Source organism: Simochromis diagramma, unplaced genomic scaffold (assembly GCF_900408965.1).
Source record: "Simochromis diagramma unplaced genomic scaffold, fSimDia1.1 OVJJ01000061.1, whole genome shotgun sequence".
Classification (NCBI taxonomy): Eukaryota; Metazoa; Chordata; class Actinopteri; order Cichliformes; family Cichlidae; genus Simochromis; species Simochromis diagramma.
Window position 1 is genome coordinate 1,383,414 of NW_024386945.1, and position 19,434 is coordinate 1,402,847.

The window sequence follows — 19,434 nt, forward strand, 5'->3', positions numbered from 1 at the left end:
AGGGACCTACAAAGCACTTGGACCATTCTGAGTTGTGTAAAGTGTCAGACATACATTCATTACTGTTCAACTCAGCAGGTTGAGAGTGAGAAATCTTATCGCATTATCGGAAAAACAAAACAAAACTAAACAATGTACCCAGAAACGTACAGAGCATTGCATTGAGTGTAAGGGGCATGTGGGACAACTAAAATCTAAGAGAGGTAGAACTTACCCCTAAACTCAAGCACTGTGTAATATAAATAAATTAATCATGCTACAAGTTGTATATTACCGTAAACAGCTGTTTGTTACAGGAAGGAAATACACATACAAATGTTGGCTTGACCTCTTCCCCTTTTAGCCAGTACAATTAAGCAGTGACGTAAATGTATCTATACAATGTAAATGAAACTAAAACCTTAAATAAAGTGCAGGCATGAGAACATTTAAGCATGGGATAGCCTTCAGAGCTCAGCCAACAAAATTTTACTCCGTAGTTGTAGAAGTGGACTACGTGGGTGTAAAAAAATGATTTTAGTAAGCTGACAAAGATGTGATATACATGCCATGTCACAACACAATATCTCAAGTCAAACAGCACCTTTGTTACAACCAGATGGTGCCATGAAATCAGACTAGGCACTTGGAAAAGGGTACAAGTTATTAACTACTGTATCCTGGCGCCAGTGCAACAAAAATTCAGCTATGACTGAACTGTTGCACTTTGAGAGATTTTTTGCATTGCCCATTACATTAATCTGATCAGAACGCCTCTTCAATTACAGACAAGCTAATAACAGTTACCACTACAAATATGTACAATATCATGTAACCTATGGCACACAACAGGAGGGGGAAGTAGTATGGACACATGTGGTCAAATACGTCATTATTTCTGACTCATCAGGCTGGCACGTTCAGGTTATTTTCCTATTAAAGTCAAAATCCTTCAAAAGTATCAAGGAGACAGGCTTGAATTAAAGCAGTTTCAAGTAAGTTATACATTCAATTTCTGGAGAGACAACAAAACAACTCACTGGGGAAAAAAAAAAAAAAAAGAAAACAAATACCCGCATATATAATTACATGAAATAAAATACAACTACAGTAGTTTTTAGGGATGCACCAACTGGAATCATGAGCTTGGGATATTGTCATTCTCCTCCCCTTCTGTACCAGGGAACCAGAGAAATCTTTTTATAACTAAATTAATAAAGTTTTTCAGCGCTTCATCATGCCATCAAAGTTTATGCAACAATAGACACAGACATTAATCGAAAGATCAGCAAGTCTTCTTTGTCAATGTCCTTCAAAAAAAAAAATAATAAGCTGTTGTATTGATGCATCCCTAGCAGTTATACAGATTTGACTAGTAATAACACTTAAGAATCACTGAGATCAGGAGGAAAATAGCTGCAATAAAGTTAATTGGACATTTTTAACCAATTTAACAGCAAATCAACAAGGATTTCTCAGAATATTGATTGTACCTCAATAAAGAAGAGAGACATTCACAAAAGTGAATGTGTTTATTACCTGATGGATAAAGAAAGAAAGACAAGGGAAACTAATTAACTGCTATTTTGCCCTCTTCCATGAAATGTGGAAACTGTGATTTTGGCACACTGTCTGAGCCATTTTTCTCAATTTCAGCCATGGTGGCAGGCAAGCCTGAGTGGGATCCATCAATCTTCATGAGGCCTCCAGTGGAGCCAATCAGGGGCCCACCAGCAGGGCTCCCAGGGAGTGGGATGCCACCTCCCTGGATGACAGAAATTTCGTTGGTCTTCATGGTCAGGCCACCACTGAAGGTAGCAGTCGCATACTGGTTCCACAGAGATGGGTCAAAGTTCATCGGAGGAGCGACCAGCTCTTTGGGGGCCTGCATCATTTCTGGCATCATCTTTGCATCTGGGGTCATTGCAATCAACGCCATGGGATTATCTAGAGACAGACGCTGGCCACGCCTTGATGAGTTGTTCCACATGTGGGTGCCAATATGAACCTTAAAAAAAACAAAAAAAACAACCCAAAACGCTTATTTTTCAGTACATCATCTATATACATGAACTCTAATGCCTAATTTAACCATTTCTCAGACAAGTGATGACTCACCTTTAGATTTCCCTTCGTTGTGAAAGCCCTGCCACAAATGTGGCAGGCGAAAGGCTTCTCTCCTGTATGTGTGCGCTCATGGATCTGCAGGGCACTGGCAGAGGAGAAGTTCTTGCCACAGACATGGCACACATGTGGTTTGGCTGATCGTCGTGGTGCAGGGGAGACTGAGGAGGGCATGGCTGTTCCCTGAGGCACATGGGAGCTGAACAACCCGTGAGGGCCCAGAGGATTCTCTGGGGGAACCTTCATCTCTAGACTGGCCAACGTTGGTGGTATCCTCATGAAAGGCATGTTACTGGAAGCTACTAATACAGAAAGATTGAAGATTAAGTCTACACATTCAAGATGACAGCATCTAATACACTTCACTCAACTTGTAAACTTACCATAGTCTCCATTTGAAAAAGACATGCCAGGCTCTTCCTTAATTGCTTTTGGGGTGAAGCTGCTGGAAGCTGTGAGGTCAAGTGCGCCACTTGACTCATCTTTAGCGTCATCTGACTCTGGTTTTGACCCGCTCTGGGGAAATTCATCAAGAGCAGGCTGAGGAGATTTGCCATTAATGTTGTTAACTGGAGAAGAGGAGCGAAAAGACGCAGCCGAGTCTGAGATGGAGGGACTACGGCCGTTTTGATACTCCTGCTCTCTCTGAGCTGGTGGGGATTCTTTGGATGTTCCTTCACTTTCTGAAGTAGTGCTATTTTGTCGTTTCAGTGCAAGAGCATTGGAGAGATTCTTCAAAACATCTAGGCTGGACATTACAGGGGCTGCAAGCTTCTGTGGTTGCTCCTCAGCGGCAGATGGCAGGGAACTGGAGGAGTCATTTGCTGTCTTGTTAAGCTCTGGCTCTTGATCTTCCATGCTGGCTTCAAATCCGTTGGCGTCAATAGACTTCTCTTCTGGGAGAGCAGGCACAATTGCTTCTGCTGGTTCAAACTGGTTTTCTGGCATGGGGGTGTTGGGGATCTGCCCACCCATGTGCATGCGAATGTGCTGCTGTAGAACCACTGCATTTGTGAACTTTTTCTGGCAGATTGGGCATGAGTGTTGCATTTTAAGAGGAGTGCTAGCCCTGTGCACACCATAATGAGCCTTGAGGTTACCCTTTGTGGTGAATGCGCGGCCACAGATTTTGCACTTGTACGGCCTTTCGCCAGTGTGTGTGCGATAATGCATTTTGAGTGAGCTCTGACAACTCAGTACCCTATGGCAGATCACACACTCATTGGGATCACCAGTCTTCTTCTCCAGTCCATCCACCATCTGCTGAAGTTTTGCTGTTCCAGAGCTTTGCTCCCCTAAGAGAGAATTACCATTCATGTGGTGCAATGCTCCAAGCATCTCTTTAGCATCTTTCTGGTTGGGCTCCAGGCCCACGTCTTGGCCATACACAGACGAAACATTTGGGGAGCCATTACTTGTTGATGGCGAGGGTCTCTGGGAAAATGGCTCACCCCCAAAGCCATCAAATGTTTTGAACCCTGGCATGGATGATGGGCTGAAAACAGCCGCTGGGTGACTTGGCACAGGCTTCATTTCGGTTATGTTTGACTCATCCATGGGTACGGACATACCAAAGGGAATCCCACTGCTGGTCGGAATATTGTCAAGGTGCTCGGGTACAGGATGAGGATTCATGCTGATGTTAGGATATTTGTCTTTATGCCGCTGGAAATGCACTTTGAGGTTTCCCTTGGTTGTGAAACGGTTTCCGCAGATGTTACACTTGAAAGGCCTCTCCCCGGTGTGAGAACGCAAATGAATCTGGAGGGCACTGTCATTGCCAAAAGTCTTTCCACAGTATTTGCACTTGTGCTTGTATAGTGGGTCCCCACTCTTTGATTCCGGTGGGATGTTCAGCATCTTTGGCTTCACTTTTTTGGAGGCATCGATCCCTGCCTGGACTCCACTGAACACACTAGGGAAACCCAGAACACCTGAAGACTGTGGCATGAGTACTGGTAAACGTCCGGCTAGATCTGGAGCACCCTTTAAAAGGTCTGTGTTTGATGTCATCGAGCCCATTCCTGCATTCAGAGCAGGAGACATGCCAGTGGGTAGAGGTAGTTTACCTTGCTTTAGTTTCTCCATGGAAAGGCTCTGACTGCCGGTTCTTTTTCCTATCAGTGCTGCTGCAGCAGACAGTTGCTGAGAGAGATGTGCACCAAGGGCTCTCAGAGGATCCATTGTTGACTCTACTGATGATTGGAGACTCTGTGGGACCATCATGGCTATTTGGATTCTGATCTGTTCGGTGAGCTGGATTTGCTGTAGCTGTTGCTGCTGGAGGCACACTAGCTGTTCCAGGATTACTGGAATGGCCTGCATGGCATCCTGTGAAGTCTGAGAAGTGTTTGAAGGAATTTGGGAAACGGCCACTTTAGTGTCAGCCATGGTTTCAAGAGTAACATTTGAATCTTGCCTTTTCGGGGAGGGTTGGAAAGTCATCTCAGGACTAGCAGACATCTCTCCCCGATCCTGGTGTCTGGAATCATCTGCATTTGCACTGGACTCCTCCTCCAATCTTTCCAGCTGGTCTGTGTTGGCATGCGATGGAGAATGATTGCTGGAGTGGCCGTCTTCGTGATCACTGGCAAGGCCTTCAGAAGAACCCTGTGAATATTTCTCAGGCTCGTCACTGCCGTCTCCATCTTTCATGATGACCACTTGCTGACTTTTTGTGCAATTTTTCTCATGTTCAAGAAATTCTTCTTCGTCGAAGAATTCAGCACAGCACTTGGTGCACACTCTGGTTTCATCCATTCTAAACCTCTTTACTTCATTTCCAATCTCCTCAGCGGAATCACCTTGATGAATCCCTTCAACGAGAGAATAAAATATTTACATGAATACTTCTCATACAATTACAACCATGTTCGTCAAATCAAATAATGTAATTCCTGTAACACATTAAAGGCTACAATGTTTTGTTCATTTGTCAAGATCTGAGATTTTGCTGATTTGGGGTAATGTACTTATTCACTGGCTCACACCATCACATCTAAAAGGGTCCCCCCCTGTTTTGTCCACTCTCTCTAGGTAACTGCACCAGGCTGTAAAAATTGTGAATTGCTCTATTGTCCAAAGGGCCTGTAGAGGGCAATCATTTATCTTTGGCTACCTAGAACAATGTCCACAGAAACAAAGAGCTACAGATTGAGTATCAAGTTACACTCAAGTTAGATTCTGAAAGAAAAAAAAAAAAAAAAAAAAAAGACCCCCCCCCACCAAAAAAAAAAAAAAAAGGGAAACACCTTACACTAAACTAACCCCAGTTAAAGATCAATCTTATTTCCACAGTAAACAAATAGAGACAATTTCTCTAAATTGCAGGTTTTATATTGTATAAATGAGAATGGCTCAAACCCAAGACAGCTTTACATTTATTAAAAAACTTCCCAAGCATTTTTCAGTCTTTTGAAAGATTGATAAGTGCTCCAAGTGAGCATTTTAATTTGTGTGCTAACCAGAGACCATTTCACAACTGGGTGTATTGTTAAATGCTAATGGCTGGAAGAATGGGGGGTAGACCACCTGTTTGCATTTGCCCAAGGAATCTGCTGGACTTGTTAATTGCTCACCAGGCGGCACTGAGGCGGTGTCACGAAAAATTTGCAAACAGCATTACATTCTGATCCACGAGGAAGCGCTAACTATGGCTCTGCAACACTGTTAACGTCGACTGGAAAAGCACCCATGATGCAGCTTAGCAGCATTTAAAACTAAAAAAAAAAAAAGTCCTTATCAGAGCGGATCCATCATTAGATAACTACAGGACGCAGCACACTCGCTCGCCACTTGACGGCGCATGAGCCTCCTGTGATCACCTTTGGTGGACAACATGAGGAGGTCAGAGATAACCGCTCAGCTTATGCGGGCTGAATAAGATTCATGCATAACCTTTTGGCATTTTATGCTCTACAGTTCATGAAAAAGGGAAAACTTGTCATCCCAAGTTTTCTAATTATGAGGGCTACAGCGGCGCTGAAGTTTGCTTATGGCAACACCAAAACGCACCCCCACCCAGTCTCCACAAAAAGGCCACTGCTCCATCCCCCACCTCTCCACATATGTACGAAAGGAAACAGTCATGCATTAAACTGGGGGATTTATTGCCTTTAGGTCGGCTTACTACAGAGTCATATTTCATACAGTTTTGGGTACCTTTGTCTGAAACTTCCAACTGAGGCGCAGATTTGCAAATAAACTCTCGCCAGATTACACAATTATTAATTACAAGGGGCAGAAAGTACGGATAATTATAATTACAGCAGAATAAACTGTAACGATACCTATGGGAATCCGGCACAAAGAGTCAAAGGTACTGCGCAAAATCTAAAAAAGCCGATTCAAATTTAACAGTAAAACCAGCTGGCAATACGTGAATGAAATAAAGTTACACACGACAGGCATCCTGACCAAATTAGGTAATTATTCTAAATGTAAAAAGCGTAAACAATCCAAAATGTAGCAACGTGCCCTTCAATGAATCAACAAAAAGTTCAAAGTACTTTACCGTCTTTAATTTAGTCCGCGAAACAACCTCAATTTATTCATTAGAATCAAACCGTCAATATAAACAACGAAACAAGACAAAACAGAGCCAAGAATAAACGATGCTTTTCGGCCTTTACCAAAAAAGAGAGAGACAGAAAGCTTACAATGTTTCCCCTCGTGGAGCACCTGATTTCTAAATGTGTCGCTTCTCGACCGAAGTTTTAGCCCCGGTCAGTTGAGAGGGACAGCAACAGGTCAAAGTGCGAGGAGGACAATGTAAAAGCAGCCCCTCTCCACACTTTTAGATAAAATGTCGATACTGTGTCATTCCTACATGTTAACTTTTCTTGCCAACAAGCTTATCTTTTTGCGTAAACTTACCATTTTCCATCGATCCGGGCTCGTCGGAGTTGATGTGCTGCGGTTTGGCTTGCTTGCGCCGCGACATGGTGCGACCATCAGGAGCAAAGAGTTACAGACAAATTTCCTCCCCTTCTTCAACAGATTCTTCGGCTCGGAAAATTAACCCCTGAAGTAGAAATGCGCATGTCAACGTAATTATTATTATCAATAATGCATTGCGATTTATCACGGTCCCCTGACAGCTGATTGGCTCTGATCCAAGCGCTCACACATTATTTAAATGCGCTCCCTATTGATGAGCGGAGCGGAGTGCCAGAAGGGGGCGGGAGGAGCCATGCTAGTGGATGGCGCTCTGGATGGAGGCAGGGTTAATAACACCCAACTTATAGTACTTTTCCTTGTTCAGGAAAACTATATTTTGCCTGCCACAGAAAGACAAAGGCGACCGAGAGTTCAGCCAAATATTGTTTCCTTGACTTTAAACTCAAAGCAGCGAAATTTAATGATCCGATCCTACTTTATGCCATTTATTTTCATTAAAGCAACTTATTGTTTATGGGTTTTTGGCCATCCCTTTCCAGGAAACTCCACATATTTTACATACAGCGTTTTGTATCCAATAGCATCACTGTAGGCTAAGTAGGATGTTCCTACAGGGAAATATGGCAAAATAGTTCTACAGAAAGTCAGTTTATGCTCATCAAAACATAGGCTATAACCATGTACATGTAAGTGCCCCTCCCTTTAATCTTTTTAAAAAAGAATATTGTGCACTAGTAAATGTTGATCTCCTAAATATGAAACGTTAGAGCAGTTTTGTCTCAAGGATGTACACTAATGGAGGGAACACAGTCATCTAAGGATACCGTTGAGCCATAACAGGAAACAGAGTCAAACATGAAATGAAAACAACGTCTTGTTGGTTATATTTGAATGAATGAGAAAGCCAAACGGTCAAGCTCCCCCACTACGCAACTCTTTTTTCAAAATAGCTCAAAATGTGTGGTTTTGCATTGAAGGAGCTGGTCAATAAATTATTGTGATGCTAGGTGATGTCCCTAACTGCTGTGAGTGGTTAACCATTTGCAGTGGTGTATTATTTATTAAAGAGGCTGAATCTGTCACTGTATTTCCTGCTGCTGTACTCGCCATAATAATGTTGTTTTGTCAGGGGGGGGGAATCAAAATAAAGAAAAAAAAAAACAAGGGTTCTGTTATGGGATCAGGATGATGCTGGAATGACTCTGTTGGTCCTGCTTCACATTAGCATTCACATTGTTGGCACAGTCGGTGTGCCGAAAAAACATTCCAGGAAGTTCACTACACATCACAAAGGAGAATTTACAAAGGGGGAACCTTTATTAATGCAGAGCACAGTGATCACCTCCTGCATGTTTATAGCTCACCACACAACAGCAGTCACCCACAGATTTCTAAAGGGTGCTTGCTATATGTTCCGGTGGAAACACACAGTGTTGCTGCAGACTGTGTGTGGGGCAAAGTATAGGAATAACAGAATATGGTTGTAGTGTAACCTTGGAGTTCTATTTGTAGGTCTTTTTCGCAGATTAACTCATGCAGACATTAATTGGTATACCAAGGGCATACTAAAGTGTTGCTTTCATAGAGGACAGTGAAGGTCACTGTAGTTTGACAAAAGTGTATTTTGAGTAAAATTATGCATGTTGACAGGAAAAGAAGCAACAGGCATACAGATATAAAGCTTGTAAAGGGATTAAACTGTTCGTGGAAGCACAATTGACACATAAATGCAGATCTTGTAGTCTATTAGGCAAGTTAGGGCAAGTGTGTTCATGCTTCATAGATTGAGGCTTGAATGTTAAAGTTTTAAGAAAAGCAAAAAAACAAAAGTATAAACCGCAACACTGTAGTTAAGGCTGGTTTTCATGCAACTTCCTATGTGAAAATCAGATCAGCTTGCACTGTATCCTTTCAATTTTTTTTGTATTTATACAAAACATGTTTTTGACCCTGATAAGTTCAGGAAACATTTTTAATTTGGATTTTCCTTTTAACAAGTAGCTCCATGCATGAAAGAGTGATTGATACTAGGAGAAAGCGCTGATGTTCATTTAAGAAAATATCATTTAAATGACCTACAGGGTATGCAAAGTTTCAGTAACTCTTGGTGATACTGGCCTTTCTACCATTCTCTATCACTCTAAAATGCCTCAGTAAGTGTTATATAATGCCACAGCTGATAAGTGTGAGACAAAGACACGGCATTATATTCAAATAAACAAATGTCCTTTAAGGGACTTGCTGAAGGTGAAAAAGAGGGGAGTGTTGTCTAGACAGTTTATAGCCCCAATAAGAAACCATACTTCAATATGCTGCTTCTTCAACGTTCAACTTAAACTGTGCACAGTTGTAAAATTTGGAAAAATGGCTGACTGCTTGGAAAAAAAGTCCCATAAGTAAATAATCATAATTAAATATACCAGTGAATTAAACTAAAAACTGTTTTCTATTCGACACACATTCTTGCTTTGTATAATGTAATACGCCATCGAGACATATAGATTCAATGGCCTTGTGTTGAGGTTACACGCGTTTGTTGGTGCCTGAAATCTATAGTGATCATTTTGCACTGTTCAGTTTCAGTTATGTAATTTTTGAGAAAACAGAAACGGCAGTAGAAGAGGCAGCGAACGCAGAAAGCAAACCTAATACTGTGTCCTTGACCAGGTCATGTATCTGACAATAGTATATCTACACTGGTGACAGAAGGTCTCATAAACCGCCAACAAGGCAGCTTGAAAACAGCCTCAGGACAGTAACTACTGAGTTATTATTTTCTATATCCTGGCCTAATTTTCACCCCCTCCTTGTCTTTTCACAAGAGAGTGCTGTGGGATAGAGAGACTTTAAGTTTCTCAGATGTGTCACTCGATGAGCTTTACGACGACCTTGCAGCGGACAAACAATAACAGCCTGACACTTACTCAGGAATTGTGAATTGAACATGTGTTTTTTAGGACTCAGTAAAAGATGAAAGGCACAGAGCAATCGGGGAAGGGTGAGCCATTTCACCTCAGTGTGACAATCAGTGCTGCTGTCAAAACAAGCAGATTTGTTTTTTAGCTTTATTTCTGGAAAACCTTTACTCTTCCTTGCTGTCAAATAAAGTGATATAAACAGAAGCTTGCAGAGTTTGAAGAAAACACACCACGTTTGACTTTTTTCTATATATTCAAGTCTAAAATAAAAGGTAGAGGTTATATTATTTTGTAAAATTGTGCATTCTTGTGATAAAACCTAAAGGCTCATAGCACATAAAAGCTACTACGCAGTATCATTAGCTATGAATCTCTTTGACATGACCCTCATCAACACTCTTGATGACATTTGAGTGTCATTCCCGAGCTCCTTGATTAAATCACCGACATTACACGTGTTAGATTGCAAATAATTAACTGTCTACTGGAGAAGCAAAAGGGAAAAATGGCATTTTTGTTCTATGTAAAGACCTAAAAAAAACACCATGCCAGGGTGCCTGACCCTTTTAGATGTTTTCTCACCAGCAGGACACCACAAATAGTCTTTTAATGGTTGACTAGCTTCTTGCTCACTGACATCAGGATTTCTTATGAGTGTATTTCCCAGATCCTGTTTTATTATTTTATCCTTTGATGGCTTTCTTCAGGTGCCCCTTAAAACATTTCCTCCCTTGTAGTCATAAATAACGTCATTAAATTTACACAAAGGACAAAGGGGAATAGGTTTTTTTTTCATGCAAGACTTGAGTCCCATGGAAAGGGTAAGCAACGCTGAGGATAGGAAAAGAAAATGAAAACAGTTTGGGTGACCTTTTTTGTTACTTAGGTCCAGTGATTTCCCCCTTCATATTTGTCATATCAGAACGTGAGCGCTGCTTGAAGGCAATCAATGTGCCTTTTCTTAAGACTATACAGTCATTTTCCCTGCCACTGTTGATTTTCAATCACCTAAACATGGCATTATCTAGAAAATACAAGTATAGTGGCTCTCTGCAATTACTATAGTGTCCGACTGTTTTCGTTATTGATCAGCAAACACCCTTTGCAATGTCCTCCTTTTCATGAACATGTGTATTTTGTTCTTTTGTTTGGTAGCATCGGCCTAGAATAGAGGCTGAGGGCACTGAGGTGAAAGGTATTGGATGTTTGCTGGCTGTGCCAATATTGTTTTTCCCGGTGAATGTTTCTGTTTATGTAGAGCCTATTAGATAAACCAGCTGGCTAATTTTCTCCATAGATGTAGACGGGTTGTCTCTAATAATTTCTTTCTTTTTAAAAAAAACAACAACAACAACAACAACTTGTCTCTCTATTCAAAAATGGACTGCACGTTTTGTTACCCTTCTTGGAAATTTGACCTTCACTGTGCAGAACGTTGTACGTGCAGAGCTGGACGCTAAAAGGCTCTTTTGACATTTGTTTGCTGAAGGGGGAAATTTTTCTCTGTCATTGTCGTAAATGTGAAGTTAAGTCCAGGTTCAGTCCAGGTCCAACATGCAGCCTGCAGTGTGGAAACCTGACATTTCCAGTGGACATGTGAACCTTTCAGAGAAACAGGACCCATCTGTGTGCATTTAGTGCAATAAAAGCAGTTAAGCTTTTTAAACAAAGAATGTTTACTTATTTGTGCATTCTTCAAGGGCCACTGAGTGTGAGTCTAGCTTTTTTTTCTAAGAGGTGTCTTAATTATTTTGGGATATATAAAATATATCATTTAAAATAAAATTTCAAATATATACCATTTCAAGTAAATATAAAAAAAAAAAAAACCATTTCATCGGGGGTACTTGATTATAAAAAGTTAAAATTTAACAAACGCGTTTCCATGTAAAGAGTTTAACCGGAAATTGTTATGACACCTGGGTGGAACAGGAAGTATAAAAAACTCTTTAAACTAGATCTGTGTCTTCAGAGATAGCGAGATGAGTGCTTATTTGTCTCACACCACTGACTGAGAGGATGGGGGTAGGGGCTTGAGGAGATTATGTGCTACAGCATTCCACAAACAACTTCTACTCTGCTCGTGAATTCTTTGATTTTAGCTTTCGGGTGTAGTTTCTGCCCAAACTGAAGTAACTGTTTCGGCACACAATTTTAAACAATTTCAGGCGCTGATCACAAAATGAGTCAGTGTTGGTTTTATTTGTTAAGTCCTGGTCTACAGTGATGGCAACAGTTTAATATCCAGCTCAACTCTGAGTGTGGGATCTGTGTGAATGTGTGTGTCTGTGGCACAGGGGCTAGCGGGTGAGGGGAGAGATCAGTGGCCCACACATGGCTGTAATTTAATGGAGAATTGCCCAGTGGTTCCTGTGCAGATGTAAACACAGCAATAGTCAGGCTTTTGTTATTGCATGACTATGACAACTGCCTTCATCAATAAACAATAGAGTGTTGGGGGAAACAAGGGCTCACTGTATGAATAGAACCCCACTGTGTCCACTTCTCACTCTCGTTTTTTTTTAGTTAGAGCCACAATAAAGAAATCTGCGCAATAATAAGATTCAATACCTGAAGTTACACATTAAAGAAGTTAATGCACAACCACAGATATATCATTTTTAAGACGCTGTTTAAGAAAATAAAGATGTCAGGGAGAAAAGCATTACAATAAAGCACTCTTAATTTACAAATCTTGATGGGATTATCTAAAGGAATTATAGTTTGGGGGATGAGGAGGTCAAACTTAAAGAATCTGCGACACAATAAACAAAGAGATAGGGAGAGCTGGGCAGTCCACATCAAGCTGTGAGTCAACAGGGGGCCAATCATTCAAATCTGAGATGCAATCTGGGTCAGGGCCATAAAGATTTACAGGGTGGGAAGTGGTGAGCAGAGGGGCTGCAGGATATCAGTCCTCTCGCACTTCTAATTAGCTTATGAGAATATAATGGTTATGCAGCAGTACAGCACACCATCCAAATTTGGTTATATATATGTTCATTTAAGTTAATGAATAATCACTCTCAAGCGGCGGGATGAAAGGGAAAACTATGTACAAATAATTTAATTCTAACATTTCTCTTATTGTGTTCTTTTGGAAGATCACATTGTTTTCAGTGTCACCTGAAGACGAAACTAACTCATCTGGTTCATGGGGGATGAGAACATGTATGGTATGGTGCCAATGAAACATTAATGACTGTAACACGTCTTTGTGTGTCAGCAATGATATCATGCGGACACACATGCTCAGTTTTTGCAAAAAAGCAGAAAGTCTATCTGGAATTTCTTATTGAACATATAAAATCATATTAACCTGAAACTGCTTAAATATGAGAAGACAAAACTGAGTGTTGCCATAATGCTGACATTGTCAGACACTGATTTTTTTTATAAATATCTGGGAATAAACCTTTAATTTTTGCATTACTAGTGGCAACGCAACCAGATCTAAAAAAAAAAAAAAAAAAAAAAGTAAATTATTAAATGCAAATTAAGTGGTAGATTTACCATCAGCTGAAAGCACTCTAAAGGGCCCTTGGGAATCGAAAGGGTAAATCTTTTCTAAATACAAAAGAAACTGGCAGCCTATAGCACTTGACAGTGAATGCGGTGGCCCACAGACTTTAAAACACCTGGTGGGCTTTGAGTCTCTGGGTGGAGGTTTACAGTGGCTGCAGACAAAGACAGCCGTGGACCTGACGTACCAGATGTACTGACGGCTTTTTGTGAGCACTGAATGAAACTGTTTATCCCCTCGGCTTCTGCCTATTGTATTCAATAGTATTTACTTGGGGGCACTTAAAAAAAAAATCTATTCGCATTTCCTGTAAGACGAGCAGCCTAAATATCATAGTTCTTATTACTGTGTGCTCATAAAAACTTATTAGAAGTATCTTCCTCTTGTCCCATGCAGGCTTACATGTTGAATAGCACTCTGATTAAAAAATTACAATAAAAAATAATTGAATAAGACTGCTAATTCTCATTCTTGTGAATACAGTTTAAAAAAAATCAGATCTCATACTACCACAAGTACTGCACAGGAACATGGATAAGAGTGCATTATGGTTGTTATAGCAACCACAGAAATGGCTTTTCTGCTGAACAATAGTCAGATGGGTCTTTGGGGAGGCCCAGTGGCAACTCCCCCCCTCCACACCCACATCTGCCGCCCTCACATAGAGACTTATGGGATGTTCTGCTGATTATTTTCTGTCCTGCTTCCCCCTTTCAAAACTGACAGGCTGAGAGAAAGAGAATAAAATTAGGAATTCTGCCAACATCTGTGGAGGGGCTGTGGTGTGGTAAGCTCTGCTGTGACAGTTTAGATAGAAAGTTTGAAAAAAAAGAAACATTTGGAGAGTGTGCTGAATTCATTCGAGTCAGTGGAGTTGAAAGGTGTGTGACAAATGGTCTTATGAGCTTTGCAAGGTTTATAATGGCAAACAATTTAGAGGAAGAGTCAGTAACAGGCATCTGAAAAGGGCTGTGAATAATAACTTTGCATAGGATCCAGGATAAAATGCAGGACATAGGTCACGGTATCTATTATTCTCAGACTGAATGTATACATTTTATGGTGCAATTACTTTTTAATGTTTCCTCTAGCAAAAACAATGAATTCGAGGGATGTAAACAGCCTCACTCTCTCCTGTAATATAAGGAATTGTTTGAAGTATAGAGAGAAAAGGGGTGGGGTTACTCTTTAACAAGCAAAACTGTAAATTAAAAGCTGGATAGAAAGGAGAAAACCCTATAGTGCCTTTGTCTTTTGATTTCTAGACAGCAGCCTTGGAAGAATTGGATCGAAGCCACCTGCGTGTCTGCAAAGACACCATGCAGACCGAATACAGAAGAGACACTTTTTTTTTAATGACTGTGCTTAGTAGAGTCACATAAAAGATCCTAAAGCTGGTGACTCCTAATATAAATAAAACTCCCAAATCTAAAAACAGGATTTATTATTAACAGGGCTTATTAAGCTCTCGACATCAGTTTTATTTATTTTTTCCACGAATTATTGACAAAATTTTCTCAAGCTGCATTCCAACCTTTGCAGCGTATCACACTAATTACTTTATTGATTCATACAAATACAACTTAAAAGGAGGGGAAAACGATAAAATTCAGCTAGAGCACATGAAAGTGGATTTTTCTTTCAGAACAAACATTCAATAGATGTTTTAAAAAGAAACTCTCTGCAATGAAGCACTCAAACTTGTATTGCTTGTTTGAGTCCCTGCCCTATCCAGTTAACTACTGATAAATAAGTGCTTTCTCTCAGGTATGCTTCTATTTAGCATTTACATGCACACACACACACACACATGCAAGCACAGATAAACAGAAAGTAATCTTGTCGTCATCATAGGTAGTGACCAATGATGCATTTACAGGCAGGAAAAGAAGGCAAAAGAAAGACTTTAGACTTCCCCCGCATCCATATTGATTAAACAAATTTGCCACAAATCATTTTACAAATGCCCAGCGGGGGGCTATAGAAGTTGGTGGAAATACCCCATTCATGCTCCGTCCTCCCCGCAGGGCTGGAACCTCGACTCTTGGCTCGTTTAAGCGTGCTGACAGTCTCTGATCCTCTGGCCATCTGCGGGGTGGGCTGGTCAGCGCCGAGGGGTCTTTGTGTTCTAAACTTTAGGAGATTTAACAGTGAAACTAGGAGAAAAAAAACCCTCTTAAGGTGAAGGATCCCCCCCATAAATCTGGTTTCTAGCTCATTTGCAAGACACACAAATCAAACTGTGAAGTCAAAATGGCGAAGAGCTAAACTGAAAGGACGCCTAAGTGAAAAACGTCTGTATGGTGAACAGTTTCAGTCAAACTTTAAGTGATTTTTTTCCCACTGTAGCTGGAAAACAAGTGGCATTCTCTGCAGCACATGGCACATGCCTGTTGTGCTCTTTCAGTGACTCATACAAATTTGGAAAAAGATTAGCCACGCCCCCCTACCCCCCACCATCACCACCACGCTTTTCTTTGTGAATGAAAATGGGAGGAGACAGCTTATGTGGAATCTATGTAAGAATGACTATTTTTGAATGCAGGTGGGTGTGTACATGTGCTGAGTTGTTGTCTGACAGAGGAAAGTAACCAAAACTGCTTCGATTTTCTTCTGTTTGCAGCGGCTGCTTTTCAGCTGTTGTCATTGTTATCGACTACTTGATTTTAGCTTTTTGATAATGCAAAATTAACACAAAGAGGCAGGATACAATGCAAAGTAATGCAGCACTGTGATTTGACCTGCCTGATGAAAACCCTTTAAAGAAACTTTCATCATTCACACTCTCCAGGTCCTCCAAATGTTGAAGTAAACATCAGCAGTCCTCAGTGTGGCTGTTCTGTGTAAAGAGGCCATTCCTCCTCTTCTTATAACCTCAAACACATGGTAAGCTCCTATTATTTTAACTGCTTCCAGTTACTTTAGATCTCACTCGACCCCTGAGTGCAATCAGGGGAAGGTATGGCCACATTAAAACAACCAGGCAAACCACAGCTTAGGTTACCCTTGTTATAAAAATTGATAACATAAATGATTCATTAGTGATGTTAATTCATAAATAATTCATCTTGAATCTGGGAACAATTGTGAATGCTTATATATAAATCCTTCAAATTATATTTTAATTGAATATACATGACTAATCTGGTCTCAGATCTATTTTAAAACTCCTGTTTTTTTTTCTTACTAATCATTAGATACATGTGTCTACTGTTTTTTGTGCCTCTGTCTATACAGAAGTCCAAAGATGATGATGAGTGGGCTCAGAGGGAACAGCTGAGTTTGTTTCTGTAGAGAACAACAAACTGGCAATGCTTACAACAGCTGTGCGACCCGAGCGTATAAGAAGGCGCTACTGAGTGGGGTTTTCACCTGTGTAACTATACACATAAAGTAGCTTTGTTATGATTAGCTTAAAGTCCGATTCATGCACGTACAAGCACGTGCTCCGGATTATGCACAGCTCACGTCCCGTCAAACATTTACTGGAATATTGAATCTATTCCTGTATTGCACAGCTCATAGACGGGCCCTAAATGCTTCCCCAGAAACTCAATCCAACAAAACAGGCCATCGCTCATAAAGATGCAACATGAGTGATGTGAGCAGAGCAAGTTATAGTGACCCTGGGACACACAACTCTTCCTTTCCCCAAACATGCAAATCCCCCTGCTTTCTACACATTTTTGATCTTTAGTAAACAACACATCGGATTCATTACAACATGTGTCCATACACAAGTTTTGCATTACTTGTAAAAAGTTTCAGAAGAGCAGCAGCTTCTTTCAACAACAGGCTGTTCATTTCATTCTGCTGCCGGTCGCTATTTGACAGCAGGTTGTTTGAGCTGCTGAGTCGTTTTTCCTCGCTGGCTGCTGCTGTTTGCATTGGTTGCAGACTGGATGACTGAGTAAACAAGAAATTGCTAATAATAAATTTTAGACCAGACAGTTAAATATCTTGCAAACACATGGCACTGTATAGTTGGATGCTGTGTGCATGAATATGTTTTTCAGATAAATATAAAAGTATGTCTAATGAACCAACTCCAGTGGCTTAAAACATGAGAATGGAGCTCATGTTCAATAATTACAAATTCATATTTTGTATGTTCATCGATAGTGCGTAGGTTCCCACGTGCACACTCTGCTATGTAACTCGTCTTCAACTCTTTCTACCCGATCTAGTCGGAAGTTACAGAGGCTTGGTCCTCCAGACAATGAGATAAATATACTACTCCACCCTTGCCTGCAGATTTTTCTCATAAAAAACCCTTTGATAGTTTAGCCATCTGGCTCAGCCAAAAAAGTCCTCATAAAAGAGGCCCAAATAAGGTCAGGGGTCACTCCCTCCCTAGGTCAGGGGCCCTGGAAGGTTGTTATAGTGGACTTTACTAAAGTTGTCAGCTCAGATCCCCTTGACAAATTAAAGCACATTCTTCTGTTTTTTACTAGTATTCCATTACAGTCAGACTTCCCTAAAGGAAATGTTTTTCAGGACAGATGAGAGGTCGGTTACACTGATATGAAATATGAACTCACCTGGGTAGTGTAGGTTGGGACATGAATCATTTGTTTTTCATCAATATTTGATGATCAAAATCCAGTTATTTATCAGTGTTGACCTTTTTCTTTTCAAAACCATTATCTATGTGCGGATGAGAAAACGGCCTTTACTCAACACGTAGTACATTAAAGGTGCACTGACAGCCTGTCATTAACCCTGACCTGTCTGAGCCTCCGTCCAAATGTCCAGAGGATGAAAGGCTCGGACTGGAGTTATCTCGCAGACGCATTTAACTGACTGCTTTCTGTGTGTCAACACACAGAAACTGCCTGCTAACACGACGCAGACACTGGGAAGTTTCATACACAGACTGCAGAGATTTCAAGCTACTGTTTCCCGTTTGCAAACTTAAAATTGGACACATTTTGATTTCTTGCTCAACTATTGAATGTTTGACTCATGTTTGTAAGGTTAATATGAGGCTACGGCATAAATCATAGCTTAGCATGAATACAAAGAAAGAAACATGTTTGGCTGAGTCTCTCCAACGGTTAAAGCAAAGCAAACAAACAAACTGCATATAAAAGATGGCATTTAGCCACTGAGATATCACTGAATAATTGTGGAAGTTTGGGTCGTAACCAGGGTTAGCACCTGTAATCTAATGACCAGTAGAATGACCAGCTACACTTCCAGACCATATTAACCTCACAGCTGTTTTTAAAGCCTGTATTTTGGTGGCTGACAGTGGGGAAGAAATAGTAAAACTGTGAGAAAGACCAGGGGAAAAACACAGCAGACTGGCCTTGGTATGGAGTTGAACCCGGGTACCTCAGACTTATAGCATATCTATGCAATCTGCTCAACCCAATGAGCTAAACAAACACCCTCAAATACTGTTTTAAAGCCCTTTGGGGCATTTTGGCCACTATGAAATGCCCAAAAGGAAGCCACTACATTTTTCTTTTTCTTTTTGATAACATTAGTGACCCATTTAGAGAAGATGGTTGTCAGCTAATGCTAGCAAAATTAATTAAAACTAGCAAGGTATATTTAAAAAAAAAAGCTTTTTTAAATAATATATAGTATATATTATAGATCCTAACTCTTGATTTTAATTTTTATCATTAAATGAAATTTAATTTGCGTTCATTTCACGTGTCACGTTCAATAGCTTTCACTGCTAAATAAAGAATTGAGATTATGAAAGAGTGGCTGATTTTCCCTAACAATAAAAAAATATTCTAAATAAATACCTGGAGGAATTACCAAGATGGCTGCTTAGTGGTGAGGCTTTCAGATGGACTTAGGTTCAACCAAGGAACAATGAGGTCACATACAAAGACACATTGTTTTTTCCTACAGATCTGAACCAAGCTAGCAATTTAGCATATAGATACAAAGCACTATTATTTACAAATGTACTACTGCCATCTAACTCTGTAAGGATGAATGTAAATATACTGCTTTATCAGCCATAAATAT

The 19,434-nt window shown here is 40.5% G+C and overlaps 1 protein-coding gene across 3 annotated transcripts; it reads right to left on the bottom strand.

Annotated features, from left to right (window-relative positions):
* sall4 (spalt-like transcription factor 4) lies at window positions 1-15,462 on the bottom strand. Of its 3 annotated transcripts, XM_040037955.1 has the most exons (5): window positions 15,444-15,462; window positions 6,979-7,126; window positions 2,487-4,919; window positions 2,098-2,405; window positions 1-1,987 (listed from the first exon to the last, which is right to left on the bottom strand). In XM_040037955.1, the coding sequence occupies exons 2-5, from the start codon at window positions 7,043-7,045 to the stop codon at window positions 1,550-1,552; spliced, it is 3,246 nt and encodes a 1,081-aa protein (XP_039893889.1). In that variant the 5' UTR covers window positions 7,046-7,126; window positions 15,444-15,462; the 3' UTR covers window positions 1-1,549. The 3 variants fall into 3 exon arrangements, with proteins under 3 accessions (XP_039893889.1, XP_039893890.1, XP_039893888.1); XM_040037956.1 differs by lacking the exon at window positions 15,444-15,462 and having other exon boundaries at window positions 2,098-2,402; window positions 6,979-7,237; XM_040037954.1 differs by lacking the exon at window positions 15,444-15,462 and having other exon boundaries at window positions 6,979-7,237.
* Between the last annotated feature and the right edge of the window lie 3,972 nt (window positions 15,463-19,434).

Bases quoted from the DNA above. Each gene is read 5' to 3' on its own strand.
- sall4 (XM_040037955.1), bottom strand. From the start codon at position 7,045: ATGTCGCGGCGCAAGCAAGCCAAACCGCAGCACATCAACTCCGACGAG. The intron at 4,920-6,978 runs GTAAGTTTACGC...CTCTCGTTGAAG, and splicing joins GCCCGGATCGATGGAAAATG to GGATTCATCAAGGTGATTCC. The intron at 2,406-2,486 runs GTAAGTTTACAA...TTTCTGTATTAG, and splicing joins TTTTTCAAATGGAGACTATG to TAGCTTCCAGTAACATGCCT.